General features: G+C 46.1%; 1 protein-coding gene across 5 annotated transcripts in view; it reads left to right on the top strand.

The window, feature by feature from the left end:
- Positions 1 to 11,359, top strand: part of LOC144667809 (NGFI-A-binding protein 1-like) — a 47,370-nt gene extending 36,011 nt beyond the window's left edge. For 3 of the 5 annotated variants that reach the window (XM_078529274.1, XM_078529272.1, XM_078529273.1), the window contains exons 6-8: positions 398 to 575; positions 6,887 to 7,102; positions 10,937 to 11,359. In XM_078529274.1, coding sequence (XP_078385400.1) covers positions 398 to 575; positions 6,887 to 7,102; positions 10,937 to 10,992 — 450 coding nt within the window. In that variant the 3' untranslated portion in view covers positions 10,993 to 11,359. Of the gene's footprint in view, positions 1 to 397; positions 576 to 6,886; positions 7,103 to 8,387; positions 8,477 to 10,936 lie in introns of all 5 variants that reach the window. The other 2 variants (XM_078529276.1, XM_078529275.1) reach the window with 1 other exon arrangement.
- The last annotated feature ends 801 nt before the right edge of the window (positions 11,360 to 12,160 follow it).

Raw genomic sequence — 12,160 nt, 5'->3', positions numbered from 1 at the left:
CTTTAAAGCAACACCTGGGTCAATCATTGTCGACTTGACAACCAATCAGCACCCTTCTCTCCTGTAATATAAACTGTTGTGATCATTTGAAATTTGACATCCTTGCATTTGTCCTGATGGGTGCAAGGTGAGACGCTTCAGCAACATGTCTCTCTTTTCATCAAATATAGAAGTGTGTAAATATTGGCTCCAGTTGTATCCTTCTTCAACTGGCTTTCTGGGGAGGCTGTGGCAGCAACAAACTGCTCATAAATATAATAAGCACCCGTGACGTGCTGTGCCCACCGCTTGGTGATTCGGCCTCATCCAGATGTTTATTTGCTCTTGTCTTCTGCCTGGTTATTTTTGCTTCACCCTATCTCTCTCTGTCTCTCTTCTTTCCTGTGGAACCTCGCAGCTAGAACTGGAGAAGGTCACCACAGAACAGCTCTCTCTGATGCAGGAACAGAACGACCTCATCAAGAAACAGAAGCGTAGTGATAAATATTTCTCAGCAAAGGCTCGCAGCCTCTCCTTGCTTGGGATGCATCATGTGGAAGAGGAGGATGGTGGGATGTCAGAAGGAAGCGGTGATGGTAAGTTAGCCATTTCATTGCTTGATGCCACTCTTAAGTCCTTTCACAACGCTGCAGCAGAATGTTTCTGACAAAGTCACCTTTTAGCTCAGGGCAGCTTGATGGAGCACTGGAGCTCTAGAAAGCTCCACCACAGTTTGACAGAAAACAGACTGGTGGCCTGAAATGTCTCACATAGCCACAGCCACACCACTGCGTAAACCACTAAGAAAGGAACACACTTCCACTTGTGTAAAGCCTTTCAAAGTGAGTGGAGTATTTTTGAAGTGTAGTCATTGTTGTAATGAAGGGAAACTCAACCGCCAATCTGTGCAAACACTAAAACACAAGAATTAGGAGCAGGAGTAGGCCATTCAGCCCATCGAACCTGCTCTGCCATTCAATAAGATGACGGCTGGTTTGACTGTGGTCTCAACTCCAATTTCCTGTTTCCCCCCAATAACCCTTGACTCCTTTGTCAATCAAGAATCTATTTAACTCAGCCATGAATATATTCAATGGCCCAGCCTCCACTGCTCTCTGGGGAAGAGAATTCCACAGACTAACATCTCTCTGAGAGAAAAAGTTTGGCCTCCTCTTCATAAATAGGAGATCCTTAATTTTTAAACTGTGTCCTCTAGTTCTAGACTTCCACACAAGGGGAAACATCCTCTCAACACCCACCCTGCCAAGTTCCCTCAGGATTTTAAATGTTTCAATAAGATCACCTCTCATTCTTCTAAACTCCAATGGATATAAGCCCAACCTGTTCAACCTTTCCTCGTAAGATAACCCCTTCATCCCTGGAATCAGTTGAGTGAACCTTCTCTGAACTGTTTCTCATGTAATTATATTGTTTCTTAAGTAAGGAGACCAAAACTGTACACAGTACTCCAGTTGTGGTTTCACTAAGTCTGTGTACAACTGTAGCAACCTTTCCTTACATTTATATTCGATTCCCTTTGCAATAAATGACACCATTCCATTTCCCTTTTGATTCACTTGCTGTACCTGCTAATGTTTTGTGATTCATGTACCAAGACACCCAGATCCCTCTGTACCACAGAGTTCTGAAATCCCTCTCTGTTTAAATAATACACTGCTTCCTATTCTTCCTGCCAAAGTTTCCCCCCACCCGACAATAATCCTTGGCTCCCTTGTCAATCAAAAATCTATCTAACTCAGCCTTGAATATATTCATTGGCCCAGCCTCCACTGCTCTCTGGGGAAGAGAATTCCACAAACAGGAAAATGGAGTTGACGCCACAGTCATATCAGCCGTGATCTTATCGAATGGTGGGGTAGGTTCGAGGGGCTGAATGTCCTACCCCTGTTCCTAATTCTTGTGTTTTTTGTGAGGAGGTCTTGCGTCTCCCAAATTCTGTTAACACTGATTTATTGTTTAAGTTGGCAGTGACAAGTCTTGGTCCCATTCAGCACCTCACTAATTGCTCCCCCGCATTGTCTCCTTCTCAAGCTGGGATGGTCTGGGTCATGAACCTGGCATCAGTGCCCCCCCCCCGACTCCTTTCATGATCAATGGACAAGGGGAATACAGCAGTAACTTGCATGATATAGCACCTTTGTATCATAGTAAAACACTCCAAAGTGCTTCACAGGAACGCTATCAAACAAAGCCTGCTGATTTAGCGTAACCTTGCTGGTTCTTTTTATTCTTTCACCGAAGTTCAGTCTCAATTAACTGGCACATGTAGGGGAGCATTGGTGCAGGGGATAGTGGGAAGCCCTTTTTAATAACTAATGTCTAGAAAGGAACAGTAACTTTGGGTTCCTGCTCCTTATTGGTAGACTGCTTTTAAGTAGCACAGGTTTAAATATTTGGTGAATGCTGGATTAGGCAGTGATGCCTTCCACAGTTGACTATCCCAGTGAGCAGTCGATGGTAAATTTGGTACTCCTGAATTGGGAGAGTATATCGCAGGTGTGGCTCCCCATCTCTACATTAGCAAATTGCCACAGCGCCTGGCTGCAGTTGCCCAATCGGCACTCCCTCTGGTTGGGAATCTTTGCTGGGAGCCTGCATTCGTTTGTCAAATTTACCACGTGAGTGTCAGAGCTCAGAGCTTGGACAAGACTCTGGAATGCCCGTTACTGTTGGAACTGCACCCCTTTAGACAAGTCAGTGGTCTCAGGCGAGGGTGGGGGGGGGAATTGCTGGAGTAACGTGGAGTTTGCAATGAACAATGTTAGTGCTTTCCGCATTTGTACTCTCAACAACCCCTGATCTTCCATATTCACTGGAACAGGTGTAAAATGGTGAGTACAGCACCCCGGCCAGTATCTCTCCCACTCCAGTGGCTTCTCACCCTCTCCTTTTGTTATCTGATCCCTGTGATTTTCTTCCTTGCTGGAAGGTCAAATTACAGTTTTTGGACGAGTAGAAGTTTAAAAAGGGGCGATCAACCTGTCAATCATTTCTCCAGCCACTCCTACTCACTGGGTGGTAATTCTTGGAGGTAACGGGGGGATCAAGAGCCCCACATCACTTCTTAAGCAATGCCAAGTGCCACTCAGGCATTTCAGTGGCCAGTGACAGGCCTTCCCTGCGATCAAGGACCCCGGTGGGGGGGGCAGAAACCCCACCTGCTTAGAGCTGCCGGCCAGTTAGAAGCAGCTCCGCCGAATGGGCCTTGCCCAGCAACCAGAGGCCGACCAGAGGGATTGCCTGTTGGGCAACCACATCCTGTCTCTGGAGAGGGGGGTGGTGTCTGCTGATAGGCCACCCGCCCAAGCCCCAGGATCATCGCTGGATCCCTGGCCACAGGCGAGTGATGATGGGAGGAGGGGGTCACCGGTTGGGGAGGTTGCCAGGAAGGGCAAGGGGGTGGATCTCAGTACCTCCCCCCACCCCCACACACACACACACACCTTCCTGACGCCCGGAACCTCGATCAATGCCGAGTGCCTTTGAACAAGGGACCACCACCTCTCCCTTCGCCAGGAGCTCGCAAACAACTCAACACCAGTTTGCTTGTTGCCCTCCCCATGTGGCGAGGCCCCTGCCTGCCACTGGGTTAATTGCCCACGTAAGGACCTCAGTCAGTGACGGGGCAGGAAGGCCTCCCTGAGACCTCCCCCCACGGACTGAATTGGGGTGGAGGGGGAAGGTGGTGGTGTCCCTGCCAATCCCCCCCCCCTGCTTGATTAAATGCCACCCCCCACCCCACAACCCCAACACCACCAAACTCTCCACGAGAGAGGGCATTAAATTCCAGCCACTGTGTGCCCTGCTCCATCTAATTGTCCAATTGAGAACTGACAAAACTCACCCTGTCCAACTGAGTGAGCGACTTGATTGAAACACATAAGATCCTGAGGGGTCTTGACAGGGTCGATGTGGAGAGGACGTTTCCTCTTGTGGGAGAGTCCAGAGCTAGGGGTCAATGTTTAAAAATAAGGGGTCGCCCATTCAAGACAGAAATGGGAGAATTTTTTTCTCTCAGAAGGCAGTGAGATTTTGGAACTCTCTTCCTCGAAAGGCGGTAGAAGCAGAATCTTTGAATATTTTAAGGCAGAGCCAGATAGATTCTTGATTAACAAAGGGGTGAAAGGTTATCAGGAGTAGGTGGGAGGTTACAATCAGATCAGCCATGATCTTGTTGAATGGTGAAGCAAGCTCAAAGGGCCGAGTGGCCTCCTCCTACTCCTAATTCATACGTGAGTTCAAAGGTCATTTGAGTTACAGATTCAAACTCATTAACTTTTGTTCCAGTTCTTTTGCCAATCGCCTTAAATCTGCTCCCTCTGCTTACCCACTGGACTCTCAGGACTTTATACCTAGACACTGGAGTACTTTTGCCTCTAACAGAGTAGCTTGCATAGAAACTAGGAGCAGGAGTAGGCCATTCGGCCCTTCGAGCCTGCTCCACCATTCATTATGATCATGGCTGATCATCCAACTCAATAGCCTGCTCCCGCTTTCTCCACATATCCTTTGATCCCTTTCACCCCAAGAGCTACATCTAACTCCTTCTTGAAAACATACAATGTTTTGGCCTCAACTACTTTCTGTGGTAGCGAATTCCACAGACTCACCACTCTCTGGGTGAAGAAATTTCTCCTCATCTCAGTCCTAAATGGTCCACCCCGTATCCTCAGACTGTGACCCCTGCTTCTGGACTCCCCCACCATCGGGAACATCCTTCCTGCATCTACCCTGTCTAGTCCTGTTAGAATTTTATAGGTTTCTATGAGATCCCCCCTCATTCTTCTGAACTCCAGCGAATATAATCCTAACCAACTCAATCTCTCCTCATATATCAGTCCCGCCATCCCAGGAATCAGTCGGGTAAACCTTTGCTGCACTCCCTCTAAAGCAAGAACATCCTTCCTCAGATAAGGAGACCAAAACTGCACACAATATTCCAGGTGTGGTCTCACCAAGACCCTGTAAAATTGCAGCAAGACATCCCTGTTCCTGTATTAGAATCCTCTGGCTATGAAGGCCAACATACCATTTGCCTTCTTTACCGCCTGCTGCACCTGCATGCTTACCTTCAGCGACTGGTGTACGAGGACACCCAGGTCTCGTTGCACATTCTCCTCTCTCAATTTCTAGCCATTCAGATAATAAACTGCCTTCCTGTTCTTGCTACCAAAGTGGATAACCTCACATTTATCCACATTATACTGCATCAGCCATGCATTTGCCCACTCACTCAGCTTGTCCAAATCACACTGAAGCATCTCTGTATCCTCCTCACAGCTCACCCTCCCACCCAGCTTTGTGTCATCTGCAAATCTGGAGATATTACACTTAGTTCCCTCATCTAAATCATTAATATATATTGTGAATAGCTGGGGTCCCAGCACCAATCCCTGCGGTACTCCACTAGTCACTGCCTGCCATTCGGAAAAAGACCCGTTTATTCCTACTCTTTGTTTCCTGTCTGCCAACCAGTTTTCTATCCATCTCAATACACTACCCCCAATCCCATGCGCTTTAATTTTACACACTAATCCCTTATGTGGGACTTCATCGAAAGCCTTCTGAAAGTCCAAATAAACCACATCCACTGCCTCCCCCCTCATCAACTCTACTAGTTACATTCTCGAAAAATTCCAGTAGATTTGTCAAGCATGATTTCCCTTTCGTAAATCCATGCTGACCCTGTCCGATTCTGCCACTGTTTTCCAAGTGCTCAGCTATTAAATCTTTTATAATGGACGCTAGAATTTTCCCCACTACCGACGTCAGGTTGACTGGTCTATAATTTCCTGTTTTCTCTCTGCCTCCCTTTTTAAATAGTGGGGTTACATTAGCTACCCTCCAATCTGTAGGAACTGTTCCAGAGTTTATAGAATCTCGGAAGATGACCACCAATGCATCCACTATTTCTAGGGCCACTTCCTTAAGTTCTCTGGGATGTAGATTATCAGGCCCTGGGGATTTATTGGCTTTCAATCCCAACAATTTCCCCAACAACATTTCCCTACTAATACTGATTTCTTTCAGTTCCTCCCTCTCACTAAATCCTGTGCTCCCCAACATTTCTGGTATGTTATTTGTGTCCTCCTTTGTGAAGACAGAACCAAAGTATGTATTTAGTCGGTCAGCCATTTCTTTGTTCCCCATTATAAATTCCCCTGTTTCTGACTGTAAGGGACCTTCATTTGTCTTCACCAATCTTTTTCTCTTCACATACCTATAGAAACTTTGTATGTTTTTATGCTTTTGCAAAGAGAGTGGAGAATGCGGCGGTGAATGTTGGTACTGGCTATTCACAGCTGCAGTTCAACAGGCCAAGAAATGGTTTCAGAAGGAAAGCAGTGCAGGCACATGAGATCTTAAACACCTGTTAAATAAAAATATCGCCTTAATTGTACAGCAATGACCTTGAGCTTGTGGTAGATAAACAATTCCCCGTGAGGGCCAGTTAGTTTAGGTGGCTAGCGTGCAGTTCAGAATAACACCAGCAGTGCGGTTTGATTCTCTCTCTGGCTGAGGTAGACTTGGGACCAGCGTCCTCACCCTGGCCCTGAGAGTGGAAGGCAATGGCAAACCACCACTGACCAAAAAGTGCCAAAAAAGCAGCTCCAGGTGAAGCATCAGCAATGAGCCAAGGAGCTGACTTTGGGCAGAGCACACACGTGACGTGACAGATGTGTGCGTGACAGATGTGTGCGTGACAGATGTGTGCGTGGACAACCCTTCAAGTCCCATTGTTCAGAAGTGCTTCTGGTGAGGGGCACATTATCATTAGCTGAGAACAGATAGTAATGTGGGAAACCAAATGGTATCTGCTTTGTAATCAAACATTAAAGCACAAAACTGCAGTTGTCACTTTTCTAAAGTTGTCCTTTTGACACAGATGCGTCTGAGGAAATGACTTCAAACTCCAGCCTCGCGCCGTCTCCGTGCCCCTCAGACATTCCCAGCACATTCAGGCCGTGCCAGAGCAAAACTAAGCAGATGATTCAGTTGGCACTGATCGACGAGGGGCTACGAGTGGCACAGCAGCACGCTTCCCCGAGCACCGAGGAGGGGGAGAGGATCAGCCCCAGAATCAAACAGGAGGCTTTTTCCGGTAAATAAAACTTTCGTACGCCTCAGATGTCTGCCTTCTGTGTGTTTACGTGCTTCCCTCACTCTGAGGTAAAGTACGATAATAGGGGGGTCAGATGTATTGGGTGACCTGCTGTTTGAGGCACTTGCTTCTCATCCTGGGCTAGTCGGACGTTTGTATATCAGAAAATGCTGGAAATACTCAGCAGGTCTGGCATTATCTGTGGAGAGAGAAACCGAGTTAAACTTTCAAGTCTGTAGGATCCTTCTTCTGTGTTTTTCCAGCATTTTCTGTTTTTATTTCAGATTTCCAGCATCCGCAGTCTTTTGCTTTTGTATTTGTGTTTGTGTATCACAGTTATCGTTTTCAAACTTTCTCTCTCCCCCCCGCCCCCCCCGAGGGTGCTGGGCGCCTGCTGGGAAATGGTTCCACTCACCAGTAGCCTTCCAGTACCTCGCTCGAGCAGTTGTGAATCTGGAATAAAGTGTTGGTTCTGCCAGCCAAGCCCTCTCCTGTTTTCCTCCCATTATTTATCCATGTGCTGTTTCCAATGGGAATCACTGGATGGAGGTCGACACTGAGGATTCTGGCTGCTTCCCACTCCCCACCCCCTCCATCACCCCCATCCACCCACCATCTTTACGCAATCGATGTAGGTGATTGAGCCCCCCCCATACACTCCACCAACGTCATCTCACCTGGAACCAAATGAAATCAAACTTCTCTTGGGGCAGGATTCCCCCCCTCCTGTTGGGGGCGAAGTTGAAGGGTGGGCGCGCGTAGGCGTGTCTCCGATCGGTGCCCTCAATTGGGGGCGCGCCGCCATTTTACGTGTGTGGGCCAATTAAGGCCCGCCCAGCATGACGTCCGCACGGAAGCGCCATGCGCTCCCTGTGCTGCGGGGGTGGGGGGGGGAACATCACGAAACCCGAAAGTGTGCTCATCTCCCTGAGGCTAAGTGCAGCCCCAGGGATATCAGCTCTACAGTAGAAAATATTAAAAATAGAAAAAAGATTTTTGATAGACAGGGAAGCCAAGGGTTATAGGGGGGCAGACAGGAATATGGAGTTGAGACCACAACTGGATCAGCCATGATTTAATTCAATGGCAGAGCAGGCTTGAAGGGCCGAATGGCCTACTCCTGCTCCTAAGTCCTATGTTCCTAAATTCCTATATTCCCAAATCTTCAGGGAAAATGGGAGTAAAGCCCCATTAAGACATCATATATGGAGCTAATATTGACCAGCAGAATACAGCGGCATTGAGAATCTCAACCAGAAGCCCTAAAGAATATTTCTTTTTACAGATAGCCAATGTTTAAATGGGTTAACACTTGACTTTCAACTATGAGATCACAAGTTTGAGTCCAAATTCAATTTTCTTTGACACTTTTAGGTGAGTTTGAGCCAAGCCGGTAATGGAGAAATCCTGTGTTTAGCTGAATAAGCCAGCGGTTAGACCTGATGATAATGTTGATATGGTTTGATGCCAAGATCCTCCCCTGCCAACCTATTTAGATCTGTGCAGGTGCTGGATGCCCTTGGCAAGGGCACGAAAGGAGGATTGGGGAGGGGGGGGGTTGATAGCGATTAAAACCCACTTCTCTCTTCACCCACCTAACTTGCTGCATTCTTCCATCTTAGTGGCCCCCTTGCCTGAGAAAGTTCCACCTCATGGCCATCTTCAGCTGGTATTGCCAGCTTCTCTACAAATGACGTAGAAAGTTATTACTGTCCAGTAGGTTTTCCCATTGGATTGAGAAATCTGTCCCAGTCAGCTGTGACTGGGATCAGGAGTTTCGTAGGTGGGAATCAGGACTCCAGTGAACTTCCAAGTGTTCAAATGGTTCTTATCCTGCAAAATTATCATTTTATCCCTTCCTCTAGAAGCCTAGTCAAAGGATCTAAAGGCCTAACGTGTGGAAATGCTAGGATTTGAAGGGCTTTTGCTAATGAGGATGAGAAACTGACTTGCTCCATTGACACTAACCAACAAAACCTCCATGAAGCAGACTTGCGTGGGAAAACCGGTGGTGCTGTGGGAATGTCGCTGGACTAGCAACCCAGAGACCCAGGCTAACGCTCTGGGGACAAGGGTTCAAATCCCACCACAGCAACTGGTGGAATTTGAATTCAGTTAATAAAAATCGGGAATTGAATGCCGGACTCGGTAATGGTGGCCTTGAAACTATCGTTGATGGTCGTTAAAAAAAAAAAACCCATCTGATTCGCTAATGCCCTTTAAGGAAGGAAATCTGCCGTCCTTACCTGGTCTGACCTACGTGTGACTCCAGACCCACAGCAACGTGGTTGACTCTGAATTGCCCTCTGAATCGGCCAAGCAAGGGGCAATTAGGGATGGGCAACAAATGCTGGCTTTGCCAGCGATCCCATGAAAGAATAAAGGAAAAAAATACCCAGCATTAACACGAATCTATCAGTAGTGGCCATGTGCCCTTGGCTGATGTCACTCGTGCAAGCCCTGTTTAACTAAAAGCTGTACAAGTGCTTTAAGTGTATATTTTTTTAAACCTATCGTCAATTTGTAAATCCCTGTTGATTCCTCTTTGCTCTGAGAATTTCAGCCTTTGTTATCGGGGCAGGGGATAATAATTTATTGGGGAATAAATAAGAGAATTAAAAATAGAAGCTATACAGGAACGAGTGCCTTACCACCTCATTGGAAAATCTGGAAGTCTGTGAACTATTTCTGAAGGAGGAACAGATAACACTGACTTTTCAGCACCTCCTAGAACCATAGATCACTACAGCACAGAAAAACAGGCCATTCGGCCCTTCTAGTCTGTGCCGAAATATTATTCCGCTAGTCCCATTGACCTGCACCCAGTCCATAACCCTCCAGACCTCTCCCATCCATGTATCTATCTAATTTATTCTGTTTTCAATCTCCCGATCACCTCTCCTCTCGCGCTGTTCTCAATCTCCCGACTGACTCTCCTCTCGCGCTGTCTTTGTTTCCACTTTGCAACAGTCTCAGTCCGTTCACTTGATTACACTCAGAAGTGGGATCACTGTTGCATTCATTGTGGTGCAGGAAAGAACAATACTTTAACCAATACCTTCTCCCTGAATTCACAATACTCAAAGGGTTTTTGCATTTCTAATGCTCCTGGTTTTATCTCAGAAGCCAGTCCCTAAGGATGGAAGTTGCTCTTACCCCCGAATACTTTTTTTCAGTTGTAAGGAGTATGTAGACTCCTTACATTCCTATCCCTCCAAACATGACGTCTTAATGAGTCTTTACTCCCACTTTGATACAGCATTTGCAAAACCCAGAATGTTACAACACTAACTTGCACTTCCGTAGCAACTTAAACACAGTGCAGATCGCAGGGCGCTGTTACAAGGTGGGGAACAGGAACTCAGGGACTAAAGGCATGAATGAAGGTTTTGAGGAGCCTTTTCGAGAGGGGAGAGACATCGAAATGTGGAGAGGTTTAGGAAGAAAATTCCACAGTGCAAGGCCAAAACCTCTGTAACCAATGTAGCGTAGACTAGTGTCAAAAGACGGGAGGTAGGGTTGAAGGATGCTGCAGTATGGAGTGAGGAATGGGATTCTGGTTATAGGTGTAAACTGAGACAATCCAACATTTAGGGCATCATTAAGTTGCAGGGAGAGGGGGAATGTTGTATGTGTCAAAAAGCTGGCCGGGGGAGATTGAGGGAAGTGAATATTCAGAGGTTTTGCTTTTGTGGATCGGAGAGTATTTATTGCAGGACTTGGAGTCTACAATGTGGAAGGTTTTATGTGACCAGTGGAAGAAATGAGCTTCACAATCCACATGATCTTTTCTTTTTTTAAAGCCTTTATCATATTCTTTCCCTCTTGTTACAGAAGATGAAGAGAATTACAAGGACGATTCTGATGTTACATCAAACCGCAACTCATGAACTTTCACTTAGTAATTAGACATTTTTAAAAGCGTAATGGATTAGGTTTCTTTTTTAATTCATTCAGGTACAAAAGTATTTATTCATTTTTTTTCTAATTAATAAAACATGTCTTTTTTTTACTTGTGTAACTTTGATGAATTTCTTTTTGGAGTATTTCGAAGTTTTTTCTGTATATACTGACGTTTGCTAAACCAGCAATCGAACAGTTAGTGACCGTTCCTTTTTTTTTATTACACACAGATTCAGGATTTACAGTATTGTTTTTGCTTTGTTTTTTAGTTTCTGTCACTGTAGGTGTATGTCATTTGCGATTGTCTGATTTCCAGACAGCAATAACACAATAAATATTTACTGCTTTGTGAAACTCGCTGTTTAACATGTGTCTTGTTATCATTTTCTGTGCCCCTTCCTCGTGCCACCCTCTCCTCCCCTGTCGTATTCATCGAGCTAGTGGACAGTTCCCACTCCTGCATTTTCTGATGGAGATTCAGTCTTTCCCCTCCTGAACCCCACGGACAGATGTGCCATTTCATCCAGGTAGCAATATCACACGTGTGAACTTTGGCAATTATGGACAACCCCATTTCAGTCCACATCTGACATCTACACACATGCACTTTTGGAGGGTAATGGGGAGCAAGAATCCTTGATCAGTCATTAATAAATTCGAGTGAACCCCAGCCTCCTTGTCTAAGCTGACTTGAATTTGGAGATGAGAGTCTAGTCCACCCAGCACTGTATCCTAACTCCACTTGAAGAATAACTACTCTAATTTAATTAGAGACTTAAGTTTAACCCTAGATAACTGGTGGGTTTGGGTCAGGTTTTAAAGATCTGTATCCTGACTCCAGCCCACCCACTTGCAGTTTGATCAAGGCAGGAGAGGGGGAATTGGACAAGCAGCCCACTCACTGAAGGTGAGCTGGCAATTTAAATATTATAAGGAGTCTGTGTGCCTCATATTTATCCACCGTTTCAGATTTAACTCTGGCTGGCTGGGTTTCTAAGGCCTTGAGGAAACCTGTCAGCTAAGGGCAGGTGTGGACTGTTGAATCCAGGAGGTAAATTGTTTTCCACTTATCTGCTGGATCTAGTTTATCTGTCTCACCGACCCCACGACGATAGGTCACTCCTTCTGATGTCTCTGACCTTTTTCCCCATCACA

Source organism: Cetorhinus maximus, chromosome 25, assembly GCF_964194155.1.
Source record: "Cetorhinus maximus chromosome 25, sCetMax3.hap1.1, whole genome shotgun sequence".
NCBI lineage: Eukaryota > Metazoa > Chordata > Chondrichthyes > Lamniformes > Cetorhinidae > Cetorhinus > Cetorhinus maximus.
The sequence above is the reverse complement of the archived record's forward strand: the minus strand, read 5'-3'. Positions and strand labels throughout refer to the sequence as shown.